This window comes from Peromyscus eremicus, chromosome 3 (assembly GCF_949786415.1).
Source record: "Peromyscus eremicus chromosome 3, PerEre_H2_v1, whole genome shotgun sequence".
In the NCBI taxonomy this organism is placed as follows: domain Eukaryota; kingdom Metazoa; phylum Chordata; class Mammalia; order Rodentia; family Cricetidae; genus Peromyscus; species Peromyscus eremicus.
The window spans coordinates 53,244,027-53,271,306 of record NC_081418.1 but is presented as its reverse complement, the minus strand read 5'-3'; the positions used below and the strand labels follow the sequence as shown (position 1 = coordinate 53,271,306).

At 51.8% G+C, this 27,280-nt stretch overlaps 2 protein-coding genes and 1 non-coding gene across 6 annotated transcripts; 1 reads left to right on the top strand and 2 right to left on the bottom strand.

The window, feature by feature from the left end:
• Nucleotides 1-282: 282 nt before the first annotated feature.
• Epha1 (EPH receptor A1) lies at nucleotides 283-15,489 on the top strand. Its single transcript, XM_059257650.1, has 18 exons — nucleotides 283-422; nucleotides 1,379-1,446; nucleotides 6,020-6,301; nucleotides 7,478-7,880; nucleotides 8,095-8,250; nucleotides 8,538-8,882; nucleotides 9,005-9,132; nucleotides 9,366-9,516; nucleotides 9,952-10,048; nucleotides 10,263-10,321; nucleotides 11,086-11,211; nucleotides 11,980-12,165; nucleotides 12,299-12,360; nucleotides 12,464-12,670; nucleotides 12,796-12,945; nucleotides 13,198-13,391; nucleotides 14,962-15,117; nucleotides 15,208-15,489. The coding sequence occupies exons 1-18, from the start codon at nucleotides 314-316 to the stop codon at nucleotides 15,284-15,286; spliced, it is 2,958 nt and encodes a 985-aa protein (XP_059113633.1). The 5' UTR covers nucleotides 283-313; the 3' UTR covers nucleotides 15,287-15,489.
• Nucleotides 3,288-3,391, bottom strand: LOC131907513 (U6 spliceosomal RNA). Its single transcript, XR_009378421.1, has one exon. It is a non-coding gene; the product is annotated as a U6 spliceosomal RNA (small nuclear RNA).
• A 181-nt stretch (nucleotides 15,490-15,670) lies between the features above and the next one.
• Zyx (zyxin) lies at nucleotides 15,671-24,365 on the bottom strand. 4 transcript variants are annotated; one of them, XM_059257652.1, is made up of 10 exons: nucleotides 24,250-24,364; nucleotides 23,896-24,115; nucleotides 23,242-23,432; nucleotides 23,005-23,097; nucleotides 22,388-22,891; nucleotides 18,158-18,278; nucleotides 17,864-18,033; nucleotides 17,579-17,757; nucleotides 16,658-16,778; nucleotides 15,671-16,240 (listed from the first exon to the last, which is right to left on the bottom strand). In XM_059257652.1, the coding sequence occupies exons 2-10, from the start codon at nucleotides 24,101-24,103 to the stop codon at nucleotides 16,136-16,138; spliced, it is 1,692 nt and encodes a 563-aa protein (XP_059113635.1). In that variant the 5' UTR covers nucleotides 24,104-24,115; nucleotides 24,250-24,364; the 3' UTR covers nucleotides 15,671-16,135. The 4 variants fall into 4 exon arrangements, with proteins under 4 accessions (XP_059113635.1, XP_059113637.1, XP_059113636.1 ...); XM_059257654.1 differs by having other exon boundaries at nucleotides 24,255-24,347; XM_059257653.1 differs by having other exon boundaries at nucleotides 23,896-24,118; nucleotides 24,250-24,329.
• Nucleotides 24,366-27,280: the final 2,915 nt, after the last annotated feature.

Sequence of the window (27,280 nt, the reverse complement as noted above, 5' to 3'; positions counted from 1 at the left end):
GGCGGGATGAAAACTGGGTTGGGTTTAGGCTACACTTAAGAAATGTCTGGTCAATTCCTAGCAACGCCCACTAGGCGGCGCCCTCAGTCTCATTCCGACCAAGACGCCTCCAGGTCTTAAAAGTTTATTACCTGTCTAACAAGATTCCTTCCTGCCCTCCTGTCCCTTTAAGAAGGTGAACCAGGTGAGGTCGAGGCCCCGCCCCCGAGCTGGTCCCGCCCCCCCCCGCCCCCGCCCGGCCGGCTTGGCTCGCCCAGTCCCTCGCGACCTGGCCCAGCCGTCGGGGCCGAGGTCCCAGGTCCCGGCCGGCGCCATGGAGCGGCGCTGGCCCCTGGGGCTCGCGCTGCTGCTGCTGCTGCTGCTGCTGCTGGGGCTGCTGCTGCTCTGCGCCCCGCTGCCCCCGGGGGCGCGCGCCGAGGAAGGTACCGACCCCCCTCCCTCTCCCTTTCCGGGCCGGCGGGCAGCAGCCTGCAAGAGCCGGCATTCCTGAGGAGGCCCTCCTCTCCGCGCCCCACTCCTTCTCCTTGGCTTCGCCCCAGTAGCGGGGAGATCGATTGGCCAGGGCAGTCTTTGGCCTTTAACCCCAGACTCCTGCCCACGGGCTCAGTCACCCCTACCCTCTGCTGACCAGTCCTACTTTGTGGGTGGAGAGGGAGTTCCTGACCACAGCCAGGAAGCTGTACTCCCCACTGCAGCATCATGGGACCCTCCATGGGCCCACCCCTGAGTTTGGGAAGTCCGAGGTGGAAAGCCTCCTTCTGCCAGCCTAACCAGACCACAGACAGACCGCCACTGGTGGAAGGGTTAGGACTCGGGGGCTCCCAGGCGTAGGGGTACAGCCTTACCCATAAAGGTTTGCAAACCCTCTTTGACTGTGCCCCTCCCACTTCCCAAAATCGGAGCTGCGCCTAGCGCCCCTCCTCCTATACCTTCACCTACCAGAGCTGGCCTTTGACAGCAAAAGTCAAACTCCACCAGGAGTCCCCTGCCAGGGTCCCACTCAGGACTGCAAAGGCTCATCTTCCCTGACGTCCACCCATGGCATCCCTGCAGCGGATGGGTACTACAGTCCTCCCGGACCCCGCTGGTGCAGTGTCTGAGGTTGCTCTTCCAACGCTTGTTGTCCTGACTCTGGTTCAGGACAGCCCCCAACCCTCGCCCCACTCTTCCTTGCTCCCATCACACTCCGAAGCAATCCACTGTAATCCTTGGAGCGCTTCATTCCTCAATCCTGGACCCCTTTGCTCCCGCTGCCTCAGGATGTCACACCATTAGAAAATGTGGCAGCCTCGGGCCGGGAGTCCCAGAATACCCAATGTGGGTAGTAGGGCACCCCCTCCCCCTTAGGTGACACCCTCGTTGTTTTCTCCCCATTCAGTCACTTTGATGGACACAAGCAAAGCACAAGGAGAGCTGGGCTGGCTTCTGGATCCCCCAGAGGACGGGGTAAGTGTCTAAAGGACCTGGGAAAGTTCAAGTCTGAAGGCCAGTGGGAAATGGGGTGGAGAGGTGGGTGGAGGAACAGAAAAGAGCAGGAAAAACTGGAAGTGTCTCCTCTGGTGGGGGAGGGAAAGCTGAGTCAGAGCCTCCTGAATGGTACTTGGGGGTTGGGGGGTGTCAAACTTCACTCCGCTGGGACTTTCTCCAATGCCTCACCCTCCTACCATAGTGGGGAGGGGGCGGGGATTGAGTTCACATCCCCTAGGGAGAGCATGCCTATGCTAAGGAAGGCTATCAGCTGGAGGAGAGGAGAGAGAGACCTAGAATGAATGCATCGAAGTCTCAGCTCTATTCACTGCAGTGGAGTTACGTGGATGGGTTTCAGAACATTAGAGAGCTCCATCAAAGTGTAAATGATGTACGGATTTTTTTTTCTGAAGAGGAGAGCCAAAACTTTCACCAAAGTCTTTAAAGGTCTTTGACTCCCTCAAACTTAAAAGCTGCTCCCCTCCAAGGCCCCTGAACACTAGGCTTGTTCTCTCTCCCTCCCAGGCAGGCTCCACAAACACCAGGTGTTCCAGCTGTTTGAGAAAGAAAAAACCATCTCCAGGTCCCTTCCCACCTTAGGTGTCCCTGAAACCAGTGAGCAGAGGTGGATTATTAATGCGTCACAAAAAAATGTATTCAAGCCTAAAGTCCAGAGATACCCTTGCTGGAACCCAGTAGAGCTGGCCTTAGAGCCACATGACAATCTCTGGGGTTGGAGACTATTATTACTTAGCGCCACATGGCAATACCTCTGGGGTTGGAGACTTACTTACTGGTCCTGGGCCTATTCTCTAGATTTCCTTTCCTTACTCCAGTACCTAAGGCATGTGCTGCAGCTGTTTCTGGGATGAGTTATTGCTTTCTTTCTCCCTTGGACTGGAGGGTCGAGGCTCCCCTTTGAGCTCTTCCACAGAGTGGCCTATAATTAGAGTTAATAGACTAAACCATAATGTATCCTCCAGGAGGGGCCGTTTGGAAAATCCTGGATTAGGCCAACTCTAATAGGTGCCTCATCTCATAAACCAGCTAATCACCCACAAGGAAGGCAGCAGGACCATCTGCTGGCTCCCACTGGCCTTTCCTCGTGGCTCCACCAGCCCCACCCAAATAAGTCTTCCCTAATTGAGCGCCAGTGGAAGCGAGGCCCCCTTCACAGTCCAGTGCTAGAAGGGCAGTACACCGTCAGCAGCTATGCTCCCATCCGGCTCTCTTCCTTGTCCCCCCTTTCTAAAACCAGTTAAGTCCATAGAGCCGAGCTCCCAGAATACACATATGTAACAACCAGCAACTCCTGAGTGTCAAATGAAAGGATCCTCAGTGCTAGCCCTGGATGATAGCTGTCCCCCATCTGTCACTGCTGGAATTGGAAGAGGCAGTTACAGCTGGGAACATCTGTTTCCCTAGGCTCCAGCTGCGGCTTTGGCAGTCTGGCTACTGTCTGCCGCACATTACCATGACCACCCTGTCCACCTGCCTGTGCCCTACGCCTTTTTCTTTGACTCCTCAGCAGAGCTTCCCCACAGTAACTCCAGGTACCCTTTCTTCCCAGGTTTGTGGCCTTTGGACACCCCTCTTGATCTTTGAACTCTATGACATAATGCAGAATTGTGTGCTTCAAGATGGCCCCAGCCTACCAATTCTTAATTAGTTTTTTGTTTTGTTTTGTTTTGTTTTGTTTTGTTTTGTTTTTGGTCATGAGGGCTTGCTCACTGGAGTGGAATAAAAATCTCAGGATGATCGTTCTTAGGGCTTCAGTCTCTTCTCCATCAAATAATGGGATGGCATCCAAAATATCAGTGAAATGGTTTGTGAAATTGTATGCTTCTTTCTTTCTTGCACAGGGGCCATGCTAATCTTCTCTGTGTCCTTCCAATTTTAGTATATGTGCTGCAAAAGTGAGCACCGCGTGCTTCTTTCTTAACTATATCTGGCCGAGCAAATATTTAAGAGAAAGAATGTTGCTGGTGAAGTACAATATCTGTCCCACCAACAGATAATCAGAACCTCAACAGTAATTAAAACCTGGAATAATGACAAGAACACCCAGGAAGTCCAAACACATATCCACATGTACGTTATTTTCACATGGATGACCACGGAATTTTAAGTCAATGTGCAAAGTATTGCTGAGGACAGAAAAACTTCCTACCCTCTCCCTAAGTGAGCCTGTGAAGGTGACAAAGGATGATGGATTAACAGGAGAAACACTATTTTAATTACCTTCATTCACACAGGATGAAGTTCCAGCAAAGTTCAGAGGGTTGAAGCTTGTGTGTCATCCTGAGTTTTGGAAAGGAGTGGGGGTGGAGAGGTGGTGACTGGCCCAAGTGTGAAGCGAACAAAGGCTTCCCTGCTGTGTCCATTTGAAAGTCTCTGGGGTAAAAGAAGTGTTCTCTGAGCAGCCTTCTTCCTGGTACTTCCTGATAGCTCACAATGTCAATCCCCTCCAAAGACGTAAATGTCTTTTACCGAAGGGCAGCTTGTATGAGCTAACCCTGTATTTATAGTTGTTTTTTCATGCAATCGTCTCAATAACCAAATAAATATATTTTGGAGTGTACACTGATCCCCGAAAGTATTGATTTGTCACCATACTGACAACTGAATATCTGTAATTTTTATGACAGAATGCAAGGGAAAACATCTCTCCATCTTCTCTGAACAGATATAAAAAAAAAAATCAAGTCTGGTGAGATCAAAGTTTAAACCAAAAAAACCAAACCTACAAAATTTTCAAGACAAAAGACAAAAAGAAATGTATGATCTCAGGCATAATACACAGCCCCAAAGATATTATGTTATTATGGGAAGATGGAAAATAGGTTTTCACATAAATAGTGCCGTTAGCAAAAATGTGATATGGCTGAGAATATTTTGAAACATATATACCAAGCAAATAATTAGTGTCCATACTGCATTTTTTAAAAAGCTCCCACAAGTGAATAATAGCAGAGTTTAATAAAAATATAAATAGCCAATGAACAAAAGAGAAACATGCGCTCTCCCCCTTCAAAGAAATGAGACTGGAAAGGCTAAGCTGCTTTGGCCATAGGATTGGCAAAAGATAAAAAGAGCATTAGTATCCCTTCTGAGGAACTTTTTAGAAATGAATTCTCTTGCACTTTTTGTAGAAATGTAAACTGATAAAGTCTTTGGAGGCCAATTTAGCAACATCTTATAAAATTTGTGGTCTATCTATTGATTCACTCAATTCAATAGAAATCTTACATTCTTCAGTCTACTTCCCTAAAGTAATAATAAATAAATAAATAGATAGATAGATAGATAGATAGATAGATAGATAGATAGATAAATAAATAAATAATAGGAACTAAATAATTACCCAACAATAGGTGAATGATTAGACGATTATGGTGCATCTGTATGATGGGGTGCTGTTTATATATTGCAACAAGAGACAGGTCTGTATGCATATTCTATAGGCATAATTCCACAGCGTTATTTCTTACAACAAAGGAAGTCACAGAACAGCCCTTGTATGACATTTATTCTAAAATCACAGAACCATTTAGACAGTTCCTCAGGAGGTTTTGAAAGTGATCTAGAAAGCTTTGTTTCAAACCCTTAAGAATGGCTACCTCTCAGAAGAAAGGTGGAAGGACTGGGGAGACCTCACCTTCGTACGTCAGTCCCTAACCTGCTAGAATAAGCAGAGATGTGAAGATTAAGAACATAGGTTCTGGACCTGAAGTGCCTGGCTCTGTATTCCAACCCTGCCTCTTAATACCCGAGTAAGTCCCTCTATACTGGCCCTGTATCAGCGGCCTGCGGAGAGTTATAGTAGTGTCAGCCATTATGATTACTAGGTTTAAAAATCCTCTCAATGTTAAAGAAAAAAGTCAAGGGACAGACTGGGTGGTGCCTGGGAGTCCGGTTCACTGTTGAGATTTCGGTGATGGCTCTAACTAGAAGGAATATTGGAGAGTGTGAGATCCCCATGTAGAAAGTTCTGTGCTTGTCCCTGTCCTCCAAGGGCAGAGGGGCTTTGCTATTTGAAAAATAAGGCTTTGAACAAACAGGCAGATGGATTTTGAATGGGCTTTGCCCTTGGGGATATCTGACAGTTTTGCTGATTAAATAGGTCGAAATTTCTGTCCATACTCTTTTATTGAAGTAGATGAAATTAAGGGACCGCCGGGTGGTGGTGGTGGCGCACGCCTTTAATCCCAGCACTCGGGAGGCAGAACCAGGCGGATCTCTGTGAGTTCAAGGCCAGCCTGGGCTACCAAGTGAGTTCCAGAAAAAGGCGCAAAGCTACACAGAGAAACCCTGTCTTGAAAAACCAAAAAGAAAGAAATTAAGGGACCAACCAGAGCTGGCTAGGATGTAAAAGGGTTGTTACCTTATCTGCCTCAAGCCCAAATAACCCCCCAGCTTGAAATACTTAACCTACTCTCCTGGGGCTGGGAGGCAGGACAGTGAGGCAGGACAAGTCACATTAACCTGGGAACTCTGGCTCCAACTCCCTCTTCATCAGCTCTGGTCACTGAGTCTGATTCTTTTCTTGCAGTGGAGTGAAGGGCAACAAATGCTGAATGGGACACCCCTGTACATGTATCAGGACTGCCCAGTACAGGAAAGTGGAGACACTAACCACTGGCTTCGCTCCAATTGGATCTACCGAGGGGAAGAAGCTTCGCATGTCTATGTAGAGCTGCAGTTCACTGTGCGGGATTGTAAGAGTTTCCCAGGGGGAGCTGGGCCTCTGGGATGCAAGGAGACCTTCAACCTTCTCTACATGGAGAGTGACCAGGATGTGGGCATTCAGCTCCGACGGCCTTTGTTCCAAAAGGTGCTACTGCCCCTTCATGCAATCCCATCCCTGCTATAGATAGACCCTTACCTCGATCCTCAGTCATGACTCAGCTCAGCCAAGAAGGAACAGGGCAAACGTCAATGTAGAATAAGGGAAAGAATTCAGGACAGAAGGCCAGAAAGGCTGAACTGAGTACTACTGGCTGTGCTCTGACTTTAAGGGAATCATTTAACCTCTCTGAACATTGGTTACCACATCATGTAATAGCCTTATTACTTGCATCCATTGAAATAGTGTGGTGCTATGGTTGAAAGGGGAGTATATTGTGGAGGTTTTCAGACTTTTTACCTCAGTGCCCATCATGTTCATATGTGACATGACCCCAAGAGTATTCCTGGAACTACACAGGGTAGTTCCTGGCTGCCAATCACTAGTACCATGACATTCTTTCATAACGTAGAAACCTGCTAGAAAGCAAAACAGTCTGAGCTTATTATAGGATGTGCTCTCATTTCTTTCTAAAGGGCGAAGGTTGTAAAGTTTGTTATTGGTAATAAATTAGTTATGACACACTCTGTAACTGATCACCTCATTGGCACCAAGCTTGGGAACACCTCCCAGTAGTGGAAAAGTTTATGGTCTGTAGCAGTCCACTGCCTGGGTTCCAATCCTAGCTTCATCATGTCATAGCTGTATTGTCTTTTAGAAGGACTAATTTGTCGTAGCCTTAATTTCTTCTTCTGTTAAGTAAGATGGTAAGACATGAGCTGTATAGCATGTCTACAAAATGCTTACCGTGGGGCCTTGTACATCACGCTCTTCCACCATGGCTATGTAAATTGGGCATTCTTTATCCATATAATGCTTTGAGTCTGAAGTGTTTCAGATTTCAGACTTTCAAGTATTTATATAGACATATCTTGGGGATGGGACCCAATTCGAATTATGAATTTCATTTGTCTTATATATGTCTTATACATGTAGCTTGAAGTAATTTTATACAAAGTAAATGATTGCATTGTTGTTGTGATCCATCACATGAGATAATATATAGAAATTTCCATTTGTGGCATGCTATGGGCATTGTCAGGCTTGGGAGCACTTCAGGTTTTAGAATTGTGGATTAGAGGTAGTCAGCCTATATGACACCAAAAATTGTGTGTGATGCAGGGCTGAAGCATGGGCTCGCCATCATTCCTTTGTCCCCCCTAGGTAACCACCGTGGCTGCAGACCAGAGCTTCACCATTAGAGACCTGGAGTCTGGCTCTGTGAAACTGAACATAGAACGCTGCTCCTTGGGCCGCCTGACCCACCGTGGCCTCTACCTAGCTTTCCACAACCCGGGTTCCTGCGTGGCCCTGGTGTCCGTAAGAGTGTTCTACCAGCACTGTGCAGAGACTGTGCATGGCTTGGCCCACTTCCCGGACACTCTCCCTGGACCTGGAGGGCTGGTCGAAGTGGCTGGAACCTGCGTCTCCCATGCACAGGTCAGCCCGGGTTCCGCAGGTACACCACGGATGCACTGCAGCCCTGATGGCGAGTGGCTGGTGCCTGTGGGCCAGTGCCACTGCAAGCCTGGCTATGAGGAACGCGGTGGCAGCGTGGGATGCACCGGTAAGAAATGGGGGAGTAGGAAGCCCCAGGGACCCACCTGGGTGGGCCTTCCAGGTGCCAAAACAGGGCTTCATTTCCATGATTTTTAACCTAAGTGACATGTCTGCAGGGGTGTGCCAGTTCCAGGGAGTGGGGCAAAGAATGTGGAGGGTTGGTTTTCCCGTGTAAAAACAAAACAACAAAAAACATGGTTCTGCCCGTCTTCTCTCTCCAGCCTGCCCTGTTGGCTCCTACCGAAGGGACACGGAAACACTCCATTGTCTCAAGTGCCCCCAACATAGCACAGCAGTGTCTGAGGGGGCCACCATCTGTACCTGTGAGAATGGACATTACCGAGCCCCTGGGGAGGGCCCCCAGGTAGCATGCACACGTAAGTCTTGCAGCCAGGGCCTGGCAATCTGGCAGCAGTTACTGGGCCCTCCTTGGGGCTAGGACTTCCCAGAGCTTGCCAAGTAGTGGAGACCCAGGGTGTCAGGCACTGATCACAGCTCCTCCCTGCCCTCTGATCTCTCTAGAATGCAGAGGTGTGGTTACACTACTTCCTCTCATGAGGGCTTTGGAGAGCATCAGTAATTGGGATGATGGACAGAAGCAGGGGTCAGTAGCCAAGGGGAGAGCAAAATGGGTGCCTATTTGATGACTCCTCTTCTCCCACAGGTCCCCCGTCAGCTCCCCAAAATCTGAGCTTCTCTGTATCAGGGACTCAGCTCTCCCTGCGTTGGGAGCCCCCCAAAGATACAGGGGGACGCCATGATATCAGATACAGCGTGGAGTGCTTGCAGTGTCGAGGCATCGCACAGGATGGGGGTCCCTGTCAACCCTGCGGAAAAGGCGTGCGCTTCGCCCCAGGGGCTTCGGGGCTCACCGCATCTACTGTGCAGGTGGAAGGCCTCGAGCCTTATGCCAACTACACATTCACCATCAAATCCCAAAACAGAGTGTCTGGACTGGACAGTTCCAGCCCCAGCAGCGCTTCCCTCAGCATCAACATGGGGCATGCAGGTGAGGAGCCTGGAGCAAGCCCAAGACCACAGGGATGAGTGGTGGGCAGGACGCAGTGGAGATGCAACTTCAATTATTGCTGCTTTCCTTCCACATTCAATCCTGTCATTCTACGTGTCCAGAGTCACTCTCTGGCCTGTCCCTGAGGCTGGTGAAGAAAGAACCAAGGCAGCTGGAGCTGACTTGGGCAGGGTCCCGACCCCGAAATCCTGGAGGGAATCTGAGTTATGAGCTGCATGTACTGAACCAGGTCAGAAAGTTACTTGGACACCCCCTTTAGTGTTTAGTATACCCTAACATTCCCAGCTAGGGGTATAGCATTGGGGAAAACATCCAAAGCTAACAGGCTTTTGCGGGACAAATGTCTGCAAAGGTCTCTGACCTTACTGTGGCAGCCCACCCTGTCCAGGCCCTTCCATACCTGCCTGGCTTTCCCAAGGGGGTGGCTCAGCACAGCCTCATTCATGCAAGCCCCACCCACAGGACGAAGAATGGCACCAGATGGTTCCGGAACCCAGGGTCTTGTTGACAAAACTACAGCCAGACACCACATACATTGTGAGAGTGCGAACATTGACCCCACTGGGCCCTGGCCCTTTCTCCCCTGACCATGAGTTTCGGACAAGCCCACCAGGTAGGTTATCTACCTCTTGTCCCACCCCAAACATACGCAATTATCATCTCACAGAGGCACTTCAGTTCCTTTTTTTTTTTTTTTTTTTTTTTTTTGGTTTTTCGAGACAGGGTTTTTCTGTGTAGCTTTGCACCTTTCCTAGATCTCGCTCTATAGACCAGGCTGGCCTTGAACTCACAAAGATCTGCCTGCCTCCCGAGTGCTGGGATTAAAGGCGTGCGCCACCACTGCCCGGCTCAATTTCTATTTTTTTAATGACCCTTGCTCTTCTCTGTATATATGCACATGTGTCTCCTCAATAATCTCTATAAAGAGAGACACAGACCCAATGCCCACTTAAAAACTGACTCTGGGTATACACTTAGGACCCTACCTTTTAGCCTCTATCACCCCTAAAGACTAATGAACCCCCAGACATCTGACCCCTATGCTCAGTTTCTAGGAGCCTGACTGGAGGAGAGATTGTGGCCATCATCTTTGGGTTGCTGCTTGGAATAGCTCTGCTGATCGGGATTTATGTCTTCCGTTCAAGGTGCTGGCTCTGTCTTCCACACCCATTTATCTGGGGTCCCTCTGCCTTGTTAGGAGCCCTGCCTGTACCCCCAGATGATCCTCCTGTCCCCTAAAACCAAAGCTCAGATGTGCCCCACACCCAGTTCTCATGTCTGTGGCAAATTCAGCCAGAGCCCACTGGACCACTGAGATTTCCCTGGGTCCCTGAAGAAGTTGTCCTACCTCCTCTGCAGGAGAGGCCAGCGGCAGAGACAGCAGAGGCAGCGTGAACGTGTCACCAATGTGGATCGAGGTGAGGCAGTGGTGTGTGTATATGTGTGTGTGTGTGTGTATGTGTGTGTGTGTGTGTGTGTGTGTGTGTGTGTGTGTGTGTGATGCCTAGGTCAACTCTGGGAGTGTAGGTGGGGTATATTGTCCCTAGGGCTCTCGGATTTTGCCACCTAATTAATTTTGTTTAATTAACTTTGCTGTGATAGCTAACTGTCAGCAGCTCCTCTGCAATTATCTACTAGCTTCTGGTCCTATTGCACAGCCACCCTGGGCCCTGAGCAGTGTTCTCCACCTCGGTGGCCAGGTCCGTGAGCTGAGGCCAGGCAGGAAGGGATTAAAGTCCTCTGAGGCATGTGGGCTTCTTGCTTGTCACCTCATTAGGTGGCTCTGCAAGAGGGAAAGTCTGCTGTCTGTCTGAGTAGCTGGCATTGAAGGGAGGCTTCATCTGGGAGTTGAATGAGGTGTAAGTGACTTGGACAGCATGGGGTCAGAAGCTGGGGACACAAGTCATAGGAAGATTGGGTAACTCTGGACAGGGAATTTACTCCAGGGTCTGAGTTCTGGCCACCACTATGGACCCTGAACAGTAGGACAAAGAAGCTTGGAGCACAGACAAGAAAAAGGCTGGGATGTGGTGGAGGCTTCATTGCTAAGAAAAGAGCCAGGCTCACCTCAGAGAGCAGAGAAGGATTGAGACGGGGCTCAGCTGTCTGCCCTTCTCCCTACCCCCATGCTCTGATCCCTGAAGTGTATACTGCAGTGGCTGAGCCCTCTTGTCTTCCTTAGAGGACAAGCTGTGGCTAAAACCCTACGTGGACCTCCAGGCCTATGAGGACCCTGCACAGGGAGCCTTGGACTTTGCCCAGGAACTGGACCCAGGCTGGCTGATTGTAGACACTGTCATAGGGGAAGGTAAGTCCTGCTGTGACCATAGCTGGTCCCCTTTGTGTGGTAGCACGCGGCTGCCCGCAGGTTCCTTTCTTCAAGCCTGAGTTCCCAGATGAGCCTGTGCCCTGCTGTATCCTGTATCCTCCTTGAACTGCTCTGCCCTGGAGCAGCCTCTGCCTCCTACACACTTTGCTCTGTGGTTATGGGCTTTCTGATAAAGAATGTTAAACACCTCATCTCTACCCATAGAGGTGTCACCATGCCAAGCTGCAGGTTGTTCTCAGATGGTTCCCAAAGTTGGAGAGATTCAGAGCCTTCCTAAGAGAGCCTTCCATCCCATCAGGGGCCCAGTGTCCTCGCGCTGCCCCAATCCCCTGGGTCACCAGGGAAAATAGATCTCAGCAGAGAACAAAGCTTGGCAGTGTCCTTGTCAATGATGCAGCCAAGCCAGCACTGTGACCAGGGAGCTCATTCACAGGAAACAGGCAGGCCTCCTGTTACTTGGGCACTAGCCCTGGACCAGCTTGTCCTTCATCAACACAGCTCAGTCCCTCTGCATTTAGTGAGTACTTACTTAACATAAGCCAAGCAGCATGCTAGCCATGGAAGACAGTGGTGGTTAGGTTGCCCAGCTTCAGGTTGGTTCCAGACTGTTGCTTCTCCAGAAGGGCAACCTAAACTCTGTCCTTCCTCAGATTTCCAGCGAGGAGAAACTGGTACTAGAGGTGTCACTGCCTGATCATGAGGTAGCCTGACTGCATCAGACCACAACCTTATTTTCATCCCACCTAGGAGAGTTTGGGGAAGTGTATCGGGGAGCCCTGAGACTCCCCAGCCAAGACTGCAAGACCGTGGCCATTAAGACCTTGAAAGACACATCCCCAGATGGCCAGTGGTGGAATTTCCTTCGAGAAGCAACTATCATGGGCCAGTTCAATCACCCACACATTCTCCGCCTAGAAGGTGTTGTCACAAAAAGTATGCAGTCATCCCCAGGAACGGGAGTAGAAAGTGTGGGAAGGGGGGATGGGGTGGGAGCAATGGAGGAGGGGAGCAGGATGCCAAAGGGGGGAAACCTGGGCCTGGGTGTGATGCATGTGCTGTGTCTCAGGAAAGCCCATCATGATCGTCACAGAATTTATGGAGAATGGAGCCCTGGATGCCTTTCTAAAGGTGAGATGGGCAGAGAGCCAGCTCAGGAGGGGTCATACCATGGAGCCCCATGCCTTGTGGGGAGACTGTTCATCCTCTGATGTATACATTCATCCCACTACAGGAACGAGAGGACCAGCTAGCTCCTGGTCAGCTAGTGGCTATGCTGCTGGGCATAGCATCGGGCATGAACTACCTCAGTGGCCACAATTACGTCCATAGAGACCTGGCTGCCAGGAATATCTTGGTGAATCAGAACTTGTGCTGCAAGGTATCTGACTTTGGCTTAACCCGCCTCCTGGATGACTTTGATGGCACCTACGAAACCCAGGTGAGAGCCCCATCCACACTCACATTGATGACCCATGCACAAGCATGAGACCCGATTCCCTTCCCACACCGTTTTGTACTCATCCGTGCCCTGAAACATCACTCTCCGATGCCATGCCTTCTTAGGGAGGAAAGATCCCCATCCGCTGGACAGCCCCAGAAGCTATTGCCCACCGGATCTTCACCACAGCCAGCGATGTGTGGAGCTTTGGGATTGTAATGTGGGAGGTGCTGAGTTTTGGTGACAAGCCTTATGGGGAGATGAGCAATCAAGAGGTAAACCTGGACTATTTCCCCATGACGTCCCTGACACACCTCCTGTCTCTTCTACACCCCCTAACATGGTCCTTCCCTATAACTTTCTTTCCAACTCCAATTTGGTACTATTTCCTGTGGTCTCTTCTCTGTTACTTCTTTGTTCGTTACTCCATCTACCCTGGTCAGGTTGCTTAGAGCTCCATAATTCCGTGTGATGTCCTAGCAGATATAGCTCCTTGCCTAGGCATCCCTCCCTGTCTCCTGCCACAGGTGATGAAAAGCATCGAAGACGGTTACCGGTTGCCCCCTCCTGTGGACTGCCCCGCCCCTCTCTATGAACTCATGAAGAACTGCTGGGCTTATGACAGGACCCGTCGGCCTCACTTCCTCCAGCTGCAGGCACACCTGGAGCAGTTGCTTACTGACCCCCATTCCCTAAGGACCATTGCCAACTTCGACCCCAGGTAAGTATGTTCAGAAAGGATGGGAGTTTGTGGAGGTCAAATCTGGAAGAATAAAAAATGGACAGTCGAGCCTATCCACTGAATGCTGGGCCGTGGGGAGCTCTGGACAGAATCTGGCATATGAGATAGCACCCAGTCCATGCCCTTTGGGAACGCCCAGGCTAACAGAGGTAGGATCCCATCTATCATGAGTGGTTTTTTTGTTTGTTTTTTTTTTTGGTTTTTTTTGAGACAGGGTTTCTCTGTGTAGCTTTGTGCCTTTCCTGGAACTCACAGAGATCCGCCTGGCTCTGCCTCCCGAGGTGCTGGGATTAAAGGCGTGCGCCACCTTATCATGAGTTAGCCCTAGATTACCCACCTCACTGTTTCCCCTGGAACCTTTCCAGTCACTTTTGTCACTCCCACTATGTTGCATTGTGACTAGGACCCCACCTCTGGTGTTCCTGTGGCCATCTGAGACTTGGGGTAATTTCTTTTCCCCATATACATACTATATACATATATTCTTGCATGTGGAGGAAAGATTCACAGATTCAACAAATCTTGGAGGACCTCCTGGTACAAGCTCCTTGCTGCAGCCTGGTACCTGCTCCTGAGAGCTTGGGCAGCTAAGCTGGGGTAGGGACAGGAGGGAGGCTGAGTCCACCTCTGACTGCATGGCTCGGCTAGAAGGAGCTGAGGAATGACAGACAGTTCACAGACAGTACAGAACGAGGGCAGCAGCCCTGTGAACAGGGAAAGCAGCAGCGATCAGTGCAGAGGACCAGCCCTGCTGCAGAGGTAGGACTGTGAGAACAAGAAATGTTGTCCAGTTTCCCAAAATTGTATTTTATCAAAAACATGGCCAGAATGTAGAGAATGACGTGGAAGGAGGGGGTCAGGTCAGGGAGCCAGGCAAGGGTGGACTTCAACTGCTTTATCGGGTAAGACAGCCTGGTGTACTGGCCTCTGTATCAAACCCACCATATATAACCTTGTTTCTGGGATTGTTTTCCATGTTCCAACTTTTGAGACTATCTTTTGGAGCACAACTCCCTCGGACGCTGGAGACTGTGTGTGCTAATCTTTCTGGAATGCTGGATATTTTTTCTCCCAGCAGATTTACTTTGCTAATGGTTTTTGGCTCTGGCTGGCTTTCCTACAGGAACACTCATTGTATTGTGGCCATCAAAGTGTAAGAATAGCAGTTGGGGGGTTGAATGTGGCAAGTGAGAGCCGCTCCTAGGTGGCCATCTTTGGAAAAGGCAAGCAGGCCCCTACCCCTGTCTTTTGATTTATCTTAGTCAGGATGCACTCATGTCTGAAGGGCTGGGAATTCTTCCTTAGGGATGCCCATAGCATCCACATTCCCTAGATCTACCCATGGAACAGGTCAATCAGCTGCCCACCTGCTGCTTGGAGCATAGCAGGAAACAGGTCAGGGAGTAGGCTCAGATAACAGCCAGTTTAGGTACAGAGAGCCTAGGTCAGCTATGTGCAAGCATCAGATTTGGTGCTGGCTGAAAGGTGGTGGCCCAGGCCAACCAGCTCCTGTACTTCAAGGGAACAAACATGGCATCAAATCCCACAGGGTGACCCTCCGGCTGCCCAGCCTGAGTGGCTCTGATGGGATCCCTTACCGAAGCGTCTCTGAGTGGCTCGAATCCATTCGCATGAAACGCTACATCCTGCACTTCCGTTCGGCTGGGCTGGACACCATGGAGTGTGTGCTGGAGCTGACAGCTGAGTAAGAACTCTGGGGCCAGGCAGCCTGGGCCTGAGAGGGTGGCTGAGGTCTGAGCCTCTAGACTCAAGGCCTCCTTTCCCTCTTCCATAGGGACCTGACGCAGATGGGAATCACATTGCCGGGGCACCAGAAACGCATTCTCTGCAGTATTCAAGGATTTAAGGATTGAGTGGCCACTGAAAAGACACTTCATCCCTCTGCCCCCTCTATGAGCAAGGACAGGGCTGTGGTCACTCCCTGGGCCTTTCCTCAGCCTACAAGATGTAGGCTATTGGTGCTGCTCCTGCCCATTCAATCAGGACTCTGCCTTTGGACCATGGAGCCTTTGTTTATAAAAGGGAGGTGGGCGGTACAAGTGAAGGGGATTGTGGGTGGGTGGGTACTGGGGGAGGGTTTAATATATATATATATGTATACTTATATATGCATTATCTATTTTTGTAAATAAACAGGAGTTGAGTTTTCATCCTCACCCGTGATCTTTTTTCCCCATTGGCTCCCTCGATTTCAACCCCTGGAGTTGAGGTGTTATCAAAGAAGCAAGTACTAGCAATTCTGGAAAATGAGGTTTTATCATGTTAGCTGTGGCCACAACCTAGCAGCACAGGGCAAGGTGGGTGTCCGGGCTGCTGGAGCCAGGCTCCTGGAGGGTGAGGGCTTCTCCCACCCTCAGCAAGCACATTGCATAGGCTGCTCAGGCCAGCCAAGGGCATCGGTGCAGCAGTGAAAGCAGCAGCACTAAACGTGACCCTTGGGTTGGGGACCTCAGGAGGATGGGCGATCCCTGCAGGAGAGGCAAGGGGTGGAGCCCCGGGCTGCGCCTCAGCACCAGGACGGACGGGGCGGGGCCTCAGCACCTCGAGGCCATGCGAGGCCATGCGGAGGCCCTGGGTCAGGGCACTTGAGATACTGGGGAGGGGTTCGGAATGCAGGGAGGGTAGAGGCAAGGACTGGTCTCAGTGTGGGTGGTCCGTGGTGGGGAATGGACCTGTGCTCCGGAAGGAGGCCCATCCTCAACTCAGGTCTGGGCTCTAGCAGTGTGGCACTTCCGACAAAGGACGTGGCCATCCAGAGGGAAACAGCCGTTGTCATCTGCCTCAATGGACAGGGGCTTCCCACAGTCCTGGAAAGGAGGAGAGGTAAGAGGGACACTGGCCAAGAAGGTTGCTGCCCCACCCTACTGTACTACAGCTCCATCTGAAGCAGGAAGACCAAGCGTTTTATAGGCCTTGCATACCTTCCTGACCAAACTACTTCCCCTGCTCCTTACCAGGCCTCTCCTGTAAGAAAGGCAAGAATAGATAGTTCCCAGGGAACCTACCCCCTGCCACCCCACTACAGGTTTGGAGCCTGTCCCCTCCTATCCCAGCTCCACTCTGACTGCTTCTCAACTGCTAGAACCCACACCCCCAACCCAGCCCCCCACACACACACATGCGCACACACACAGGCCAACGCACCGCTCTCCCCTCCCACTGGGAAGTCCCTTGGTTTTTCCAAGGCTCCAAGTGACCTCTGAAAGACAGGAGGGACAACTGACCTCACACTTGTAACACTTCATATGAAAGTTCTTGTCCAGAGCGACCACTCGTACAGTTTCATCACGGCCAGGCTCAGGCATGATGGGCTCCGAGCAGACGGAGCACCTTGGAGCATATTGCCTAAAGGGTCAGAAAGCAGGTCCAGAGGGTTCAGTGGATCCAGATACCCCGGGCGTACCCTGGGAGGGCACAGGCTAAGGAGGCATAGGTTGTGTGGCCAAGGGCACACCCTCGTATTCCACATATCTGGGTGGAGCGAGTTCATGAGAAAGGCCAAAGGACCAAGTGGCACACACCGCAGGCCCTCATCAAGAGAAACTTCCTGCCTCTCCACTCACACAAGGCTCCATCTCCCACACCTCGCTCACAGGTGTTCACTCCCACACCCCGGCCCCACCCAAAGTGCAGTTCTGCAGGAACTCCAGAGCAGGACAGAAGACACCTCCCTCTCAGGGGCCTCCCTCCAGCCTGGCCCCAGAGAAAACGGAGGGACCAGGAATCCTAGTCACCCACACAAAATCCTGCAACTGTATCCCCCAGACATATTGTCCAAGGTGGGGACAGACTTCAATTTTCCCATCCTATAGTTACATGTCGATACTTTATTGGCCTACCAGCCTAGGACTATTACAGGCCTAGGGAGAAGTCAGTACTCCAAGCAGCTGAACTCCAAAGGAACTTTGAGAACCCAGCCTACACGCGAACATAGCCATTCTAGGACCAACTGCTGAACAAAGACACACCCCAAGAAGCCCAAGGGAGCCAAGGCTGACGTGGAAGCAGCCAAGGGCCACCACTGTGACTAGCAAGCAAGATCTGTGGTCTGCCGCTGACCTGGAGCCAGGTGGCAGCCTGGTTACCAGACAAAACATGGATGAAGAGAAAAAAAAAAAAAAAAAAAAGACATGACAGGTTCTCACTTGTGATAATCAGAGACACAGTGAGGTTGGTTTCTCTGGTCCATAATGAAAGAAGTGCCCTCCAGGGGACAGGCACAGACCACACAGGTGAAACACTGGGGATGGTAGGCTTTGCCAGTGGCCCTCAGCATCCGGTCAGTGATGGGCTGCCCGCAGGTGTTACACTTCTCCAGGGTCTCCTGGGAGACAATCAGAGCAGGTTGTGAGGGAATCAGAGAACCCAAGGCGTATCTTCCAAGACTCATCCAGCCCCACCACAGCCAGAAAGCCCCAACCCAGACTTACGGTATAGCAGCCCTCACAATATGGCGTCCCTTCCAGGCTGTAGAACTGCCCTCCCTGCAGCTGCTGCTGGCACTGTTGGCAAGTGAAGCAGCTGATGTGGAACAGCTGTCCCAGCGCACGGACTGCAGGCTGTGCACGGGGCAGTGGCTGGTTGCATCGGCCACAGGACTCTGGGGAGATCAGAGAATTTCACCTCAGTAAGAACAGAAGATCCCAAGGGGTCTTCTCGGAAGTTCATGCCCAGCCAACGTACCAACAGGGAAGGTGTTCCCCAAGAGTGGGCAGGGGACTCACCATTCACTGACACACTCTGCCTCTGAGGATGCTCCATGTCCTGCATCAGCTGCTGGGTCAGCTGTTCCAACTCCTCCACCTCCTTGAGGGTCAAGGGTCCCGGGCCGCCAGGAGAGCGCACCTAAAACCCCAACGCTTTTTTCATATTCTCTAACTCCTTCCAGGTGGACCAGCTGACCCCTTTCTTACATTGAGAATTAAGCTTCCATCTCCTTTCCTTGACGCTAGGACTCTTCAAGCTCCTCTCTGCTGCTCCCTGCCCTGACCCCTAGTACCACACATATAAACATAGGGGCAGAGCTGACCTTAGCCTCTATCTCCTACAGTGGGACATCTTCACCAGTCTAGCTCAAATCCTTGCACCCCGAGGCATCCAGACAGACCAGAACAACTAAGCAATGGAAACTACCCATACAGCAGCTCAGGTCACTGAATCCTCAAACACACCAGGCCACACCCCAACTTCACAGAGCATGCTCAGGCAGTGTCTTCCACGTCCCAGACAAGTGCCACACCACACATGCACACATCTACATGCACACATACACCTACTCATCCCACCTGCTGCTGAGTAGCCCCTGTCAGCATGAGGATGCATCGAGGCTGGAAGTATAGGTTAAACTTGTCTGCAGGAGCCCACCCTCAGCTCTTCAGACACCCTGGGTTCCATCCTAAGTGAAGGTTTTGTAGTCCACCTGATCCCAGTCCTTCCCCAGCAAGTCTCCAGGGGAGAGCCAGAGGTCAGTTCCTAGGCTAGCCCATTCCTCCTATGTAGAGGACCTTGAGGGCTAAAGACTGGAGAGGGGAAGGATGTCCTTGTGTAGGGACAAGGCACTTCAGAATCCTGGGGTTTTGAGCAGGAGCTATCTGACTTGCGCCAGTGTGTCCCTGAGACACTCCTTCACGAACTCTGGATGGTTCTAGTCTATTGCAGGGTTAAGGACACTGTCACCCCATCACCTGCTGATGCCTTCACCCCTCCAGTCCCTGAAGCCCCTCACTATCTCCTTCTCCACCCCCAGAACTGTACTCAGAGCTCTACCTACCATACTGTACCTTCCCAAGGAAAGTATAAAAGTCACACTCCCCGGGATCTTAGCCACTCTCCTTAAGACTGACTCCTTCAGTCCCCTACTCTTAACTAGTGGGGGGGGGGGGTCCCTGAATGCAAGCTTCACCTTTGCCCTTTTCTAAGATTCCCTTCCGGGCACTTTGAGGACAGGGGAATGGACTCAGCTCATCCTTGCTCTCTAGTAAATGCTACTATAAATGGCTGTCCCCATCTTGGGAAGGATATTCAACCACACTCCTCCCTGTGGATGCCCGTGTCCTTCCTGCGGGACACTCTCACTGCTTCCTCCTCTGCCTGCCAGCAGCAATGTCACCGCCCGACTGCCACGGCCTCAAAATTCCCTGCTGCAGCATCTTCCACCTCAGGATAGCTTGGACCTATGATTTATTAGCACTTTGCTCCCAAGATCCTTTCCAACTATCCCCACCTCTCCTTTCACCACCCATACTACTAACAGCCTAGCAGGAGGGCTTGAGTGTCCCAGGCTTCAACCTGCCCGTGTGCCTCGTCCATCAAGTCCCTAGACTGGCTTCTTTACTAGCTCTTTCTACAAAGGCCTCTTCTACCACCCTAGGCTAGCTGACCCAATCTCTAACCCTGGGCCACAGCAGCGCCTGTTTCCTGTTTCTGCCTCCGTGCTGCAGAAAGTAGGTGGAGACGCTGAACACTGCAGAGCTCCCCAAACACTGCAGCACCTGCCACACCCTCCAGCCCCAGCTTCTCTGTCTGGAATTTGGCTCTGCCAGATTCCCAGTTGCCTTCCCAACAGCAGCTGTTCCAAACCTTTCCTATCTCCTGGAGCCCCCCACAGCTTGGCCCCCTCCCTTCCACTCACCGATGACCTCACCCCTTAAATGTCTGGCAGCTAGCCAGTTTAACTTCCCTCATCCTTCTTTCTTTCCAACCAAACACTGTGTGTCACCCTGTCCTTGCTCCCTCCGGGGCCTCTGAGGTCAACTGCTGCTCTCAGGGATCTCTGGCCTAGTCTCTGCTGGCTTCTACCTCCTGGTTGAAATGTACACCTGGATTCTCCTGCCCTAACTTGAAGCACCTAACACACACGCGCGCACACACACACACACACACACACACACACACACACACACACACAAGAAAGAGAGACACAGAGCAAGACTCACTCTGTAGTCTGATTTGAACTCCTAACAATCCTCCTGCCTCAACTTCCCATGTGCTATGACTTACAGGCCATTATCCTTAGCTTCACTGCCAAACTTTGAGATCGGGCTACACTAACAACTTCCATGTTTTCGTCAGTTGTTCACTCAACTTTGTCACCACCATAGGGCACAAACAGTCCCAAGGCCATCGACCAAGTCCTAAGTCAAATCTCTGCTTATCTGAGTCCTTATTCCCTAAGCCCACACTGAAGAGCCCCCAAGGTCACCTCATCCACTTCTAAGGATCCCATCCTGGGATTTTCCTCCATTCTCTTTACATGACCCAAGGTTCCCGAAGCCTTTAACTTCCGCTATGGAGTTCTTGAAAGACTTGTCAGCTATCTCGTGGTATGTATGGCTATGTGCACGTCTCTGGCTTGAGGGCTGCCCCTGAATTACAGTCCTACAGTAGTTGAGTGACAGATGCAGCTGAAAGAGAGTGTGCCTGAAGCCTGTTGCTCAACATGCTGACAGCTGGACCCCTCCTCTTCCTGTCCAACCATTTCCCCTTCTGTACTTCTCTATTTGGTCTGTCATACTGTCATTCCCCAGCATGCCCAGGCTCTGAGCCCTCCTGGCATTTGTGTTCTCCTACCCCAGCTGCTTATCAGTCGCCTCCTTCTGGAGGTTCTTCCTTTGGAACAGCTCTCATCCGTGGGTCTTAGTTCTCACTGCAACTAATACCACTGTGGCCCAGGAGTGAACTTGCCTGCTTCACAGACCTCTCTACCTCTCATATGCATCTCGGCTGGAAATACTACAGAAAACTTCCAAAAGTATTACTTCCAGCAGTCCCTCTGGACAAACCACACACTACTGAGAAACCATCAGTGATTCTGTAGTATGCACAAGCTCCCTGTTGGAGATTTCTTTACCTAGTACTTCTGCCCTCTACCTCCACCAATCTCAAGTACAGCTCAAAGCTCTTCCCATAGGAACCTCGTGCTTCCGGTCCTCCAAGCAGCCCCCATGTGTTCATACCCTTGAATTCTGAACAGGCTATTTCTACCTGAGTGCTATTCCTGATCCTTTCTCGATTCTCAAGGCCTCAAATACTTGAAGGCAGACCCACCTCATGAAGCTGTTCCGAACTTGCCAGTGCCCATGTTGGCTCCTACTTTCAAATCCCTGTAACTCAGATTCTGAGCTGTAGGAACTTGGCAACGCTTCTTCCTACACCATGTCTGAGTATGCACAGGCATTTACAATGACCGGCCAGATGACCACCAGGTCCCTTCAACTCAAGATCTCTTCTCTTGAACTAACAGACACCTATGCTGTCTATTTCTATTCTGAGCACTTATGTGCAAGACTAAGAAGATAAGCCCACTTGCTCTTCGCCATCACTGTTTGGGGTGGGTGGTTATTTCAAAGACAGAGAAAAAAGGGGGGCTCAAAGTTCACCCAGCTTGACTAAGGTCTAACAGTTTGTGAGAAACAAGCTAGAAATTCTACCCCAGACCCATGACCTCAGAAGGCTGAACCTATTTGAGAGATCTCTCCTGCCCCCTGCCCCAGCCTCCAGAGCACAGAGCACAGTCCCTGGCACTCAGCTGAGGCTGGCCCAGCAGGTGTGTACTGGTGCTGACTACACTTTTATCTTTAGCTGTGCCCTCGGGTGCTGAAAGTGCTCAGCAAAGCCAGGAGCCTTGGGATTAAGTCAAGGCCCAAGAACGGGGAAAAAGTAAGGTTGGGCTAGTGATCTCATTCTCACCTTTAACATTCCGGAGCAGAGATACAAGAGAACACTGTATCCTTTTAATTCTAGGCCCCTGCTGTTCTCTGCCTGCTGACCCAGGCCCCAGCTGGTACTAGGTTTCCCCCAGAAGAACTTTCTCTCTGCCCCACCAGATAACCCCACACTTCCCCCACTGCCACACCCACTCTGGCTCCTCCCCTCCTCTACCCCACCCTTACCCCACTTGCCCTTTCATCTGTAGTCCCACTCCAGCCCCTGGCCTCAGCCTGTGGCTTCCTCACCTGGGTTTGGTTTTGGTTCTGAGCTGGTGGAGGCACTGGGTGCTGCTTCTCTTGCACCAAGGGCTTCTCTTTCTGCTGAGCATAGGTGAAGCTTGGGGGCTGAGGGGACCCTGTGCCCACAGAAGAGGGAGCTTCCAGAGGCACCGCCGCTTTTTGATTGGGCTGTGACCCAGGTCCACTGGGGGCACCAGGGCTGAACTTGGGAGCCACGGGAGTAAACTTGGGAGCCACTGGAGTAAACTTGGGTGCTGGAGTTGGAGCCTGAGAAAGGGGACCTCGGGCTTGTGCGTTAGTAGAAGACATAGGCTGGGGCTGGACCTGGGGCTTGGCCTGAGGCTGGACATGGAGCTGGACCTGAGGCTTGGCCTGCGGCTGAGGTGGTGGCTGGGAGCTAGAAGGGGTCTTCCAAGGAGGCAAGGGTGCTGTGCCCCCAGATACAGGCTTGGTACTAGGCTTGGGAATAAACGGAGTGGCAACTGGTGGGGGTACATAGCCAGATGACACCTACAAAGGGAAACAGAAGAGGGAGAAATGCATTTAGAGAAGGCTGTCACCCCCTCCAAACATTCCCTCCTCTCCTTCTGGGCCCCAGCCTTTCCTACTAGCCTGCCCCTTACCCGGGCTTTGAAGGGATCATTCTTGGTCATGTCATCCAGCAGTGAGGACAGAGAGTCGATCTCCAGGTCAATACTGCTCACTTTCTCCCTGGGCTGGAGGGTCAGGGGTCAGAGCACCCATCCCAGTCTTCCCTTGACATCCCAATCCCATCGGGGGAGAGTAAAGACTCCTCTCCACTCAACGGAGGTGTCCCCCCACCCCACCTCACATAAAACTGCCCTCCAAGGCCTTCCTACCTGCGGTGGGAGCTGGGTGGGGGCCTCAGGCCCTCCCTCTTCCTCCAGGGGAGGTGGTGGAGAGGGGAAGATTTCCTCCTCCAGAGGAGCTGGGGGGAATGGTTCCTCGATCATCGGGGGAGGCGGAGGTGGGAAGGCACCCTCGGAGTCGTCGCCCTCGCCAATAAGGGGAGGAGGGGGCAAAGGAAAGTCTAGGTAGGAAGGAGAGAGAAGGCTATCAGTACTGGCCCTCTTTCCTCCTCTCCTTAGCCGACAGTTCTAACCCCCTAATCCAAGAACTCTTTTCTGCATCCCAGAGTGTGTGTGGACCATAACCAGGGGCTCAGGACGCCCTGAGAGAAGCAGGTCGAGAAAGGCCGGGGATCGGCTGAGGAACCATGCAGCTCCCGTTACACTTCAGAGAACGGATCCAAAGGGGAAGATTCCTGGCCCACATTCCCGCCTCCCACCCCCAGGCGGGAGACTTGGAACAGTCCCAAGGGTCCTGGCTCCCAGCCAGGAGCTCCAAGATGAGGTAAGAACATCTGCTCAGGACAGGGTGGCTGCGCCCAGCCCCCTTCCCAACAGCCTTTCCAGACACCTCCAAATTCCCCAAACCTCCGACCCCCACCTGGCGCTGGAGAGGGATCGGGGCCCCCAAGCACAGCCACATACCTTCCGGGGGCGGCGGGGGGATCTCGCCCACCCGGCCCATTTGTGCTCGCTGGGCCCCAGCTGCCACAGAAGGTTCGCTGTCCCCAGGCCGGAAAGGATTCACTTTGGGTTTCGGTGCCACAACCGGGGCGAACTTCTTCTGCGGGGCGTAAAACGCCGGGGCCGAGACGGAGACGGAGATCGCGGGAGGCGGGCGGGGGGCCGCCATGGCCAGGCCGGGCTGCTAGGGGGGTGGGGTCGTCAGGTTACGCAGCGCCGTGCCGGGCTGACACCCCTCGGTCCAAGCTCCCCTCGGTGACCCCACCCGCGCCTCCCTGAGTCCCCTTCCTGGGGCGGCGGAGCGGCTCCCCGCACCTCACCGCGGGCAGGAGCTTGAGCGCCGCGTCTCGGGTGACCGCGTCGGCGCCGAGTCCGCGGACTCTGCGTCCCGGTCCGGAGCAGCCTCTAGCCAAGCGGGGAGGGACGACGTGCAAGGGAAGGGAGGGAGGGGGCGGGGAGAGAGCGGCGCCCAGACCATACAAGGAGCGGCCCGGAGAGGGGGCGGGGAGAGGCCGGGGAGGGCGGACTGGGCAGGAAACTCCCCCAGGAAGGGGCCCGGGTCCTGCCCCGGGCTCCAGGCTCTTCGAAAGTCCGCCTGTGGCCTCCCCACTCACCACCGCCCCCGCCGGGCATAGACCACCCTTCCCCAGCACAGGCCTCTGATGTCATTTCCTGACCTGCCACCTACCCCCCCCCCCTCCCGACCCGCGGGTGCAGGAGATCTGACTCACCGTCCCCACTCCAGGCTGAGCGGGCCGGCGAGTATCCCAGAGGTCCCGAAACAGCTCAGTCCCGCTCCCCCCGGCCTGCCTGCCATTGACTGACCCCCGCCACCCCCTGCAGCTTCAGCTCCGCGTCCCACGTGTCCTGTGGTCAGTCGGGGATCGCAGGGCTGGGATGTGGGACTCTGCTCCTGGGTGGGCGGGGATGGTGAGGGGGGCGTTAGCCCTGCTGGCACCCGGCTCCTAGCTGGGCCTTGTGTAACCTACCAGTGTATGAGCTGGAGCCTAAGCGCTCTTGGGGGATGCTAACTTCCAAAACTAGGCAGCCTCTTAAGGCTTCTAGGAATTCGCATAGCCACAGACCCTGCCTGCAATCTACTGCCCCAGGGAAAGAGTCCAGAGCTCCGAGTCTAGGAAATGGAGGCGCGAGGGCTCAGTCTGGGTGAGGCCGCTCTGGGACTTACAACCTAGGTAGACCCAAGTAGCCTCCGGAGACTAGTCCTTGAGGGTCCTTCGGCAAACCTTCCCCAGTGGGGTGTCAGCGGCTCACGGGGGATAAAGCTCGGTGGAGCCCCCCACTGGTCCAACCGGATTCCTCAGCCTGAGACTGTGCCGCAGGCTACATGAAAGAGATCTGACACAGCTAGAGTCTGCCTATCTTTCTCACTCTCCTTCCTTCCTACCTTCCTCCCCTTCTTTCTTTAGGTAAAATTACACACGGAAACTTCTCGCACATTCCCTACGTCCTAATTATAGAGTCATGCATTCAGGCCTCTAGTCCAATATTCACCCACTCACCCCCGTGCCCCGTCCCCCGCACCACTGCCCGGGTGCTCCCTTTAGTTTTACCCTGTAATCCCCGACTGGTGTCTGAGACACTCCTAACACTCAACACTTGTGAGTTCCTAACTCTTGGCGCTTCCCATCTGCTGCGCCCTACAGCCCTGGGCTATGGTTTGGGGGGAATGCAAACTAATACCATGAATTTGGGATGAAAAAAAACGGGGGCATTACCTGAAGAGATGGCCCCAGGGGCTAATTCAGGTCAGAGTTAATTAGCTCCCTTGGCAAAGAGTGAAGCCAGGGAGCCCAATTTTGTAGTCCACGGACAAGTTTCCTCATTCATTCGGTTTCATTGCCTCCATCTGTAAAAGGGATGTTTTTTAATTCATTTGCCTGCTGGTTTATGTGAAGAAATAAATAACATGCCATGCCTGAAATTTTTATATCGTTCTCAGTATTACCTACCATGCAAGTCCTAGGCTGGCCAAGAACGGAAATTCCCAGCCAGTGAACCTAGGCAGCTTTGCCTCACAAGCTCCCTTCTAGTTGGCCAGGCAGGTCTAATGCGTCTTGGTACATTCAATGCTCTTTCCTTCCTTCAACCTTAAGTCTTTAGTTATATCTGTGACTATACATCCATCATCTTTCTAGGCCCCACCAGTCTCTCTTTTCTCTGTGATCTTAATGTTTCCATCAACAATAGTTTGCATACCATGGGTGGCCATGTATGACACAGAGTGTGCAGGTGCTCACACTCTAACATGCATAAGCTGGTTCCAGGCCTGTCCCTATGACGGTCTGTTGGAAACTTGATACTGGATTTACTCTGCATGTTGGAGATTGTTTCTTGGGCTTTTGAGTCCAAGACTCGTCACCATCCTTCCAAATATGCCCATGTGGGGAAATGGAGATAGTTTCCAGATAACTTTATAAGAGTAAAAACGACCTACCCTCCCAAAGCCTCCTTAAGGAACATCAAAAAATAGAGTATGTGTAATTGTTGGCAGCTGAGCCTATTTATAAATCAAGAATAAGAGAGTGTGTAGGCAGACTCAATTTCACAGACAACTAAGAGCATTCAGGATGCAGAATATTAGAGCTAAGAGTTTTAAGGCAGCCATTCTAAATACTAATGAGAAGTAAAACAGAATTCCCCAAAGGGTCAGAATGACTGGCCCAGGATGTCTCAGATGGAGGGTATAGTCAATGCTTTTAATGTACAGACAGCAAGCAGAAATTACCCTAATGATTCTTGGGTGTGTTTCTTAAGCAAGCAATTCTATTTGGTGTTCTTGGATAGTATGAGTAATGTGTAGGAAATCAGTCAATGTCTCCACTTCAAGCACGTACTAGATCAGGAAAAGAAAGCCAGAAAATGGTCACTGACTTTGGCTACTAAAATATCCCTACACAGTTCCAAGGCTTTATATGCACCAGATATGGGAAAGTATTTTCCCCGCAAAGGTGTACAGTACAAAGTATGGCATTCAAAGCATTCTTTATGGAAGAAGCAGCATAATGACTAAAGAAAAAATTCCAAAGCAGAGCCAGAGATATTATCGGCCGTTTCTTCTATATGCAGGCTGCAGACAGGCAAAAGAGGAATGACGTGACAGTAACAATGACTGTCATAATTGCTCACACTCAGGACAGGTACACCTCAGTGGTACAGTGCCTGCCTAGCATGCCTGACTATGCATACACACACACACACACACACACACACACACACACACACACACACAGAGAGAGAGAGAGAGAGAGAGAGAGAATACATTGTCATTGTTGGTTATACATTTCTAAGCTGTAGGAATATATTACTCCCACTTAGTATTAACAAG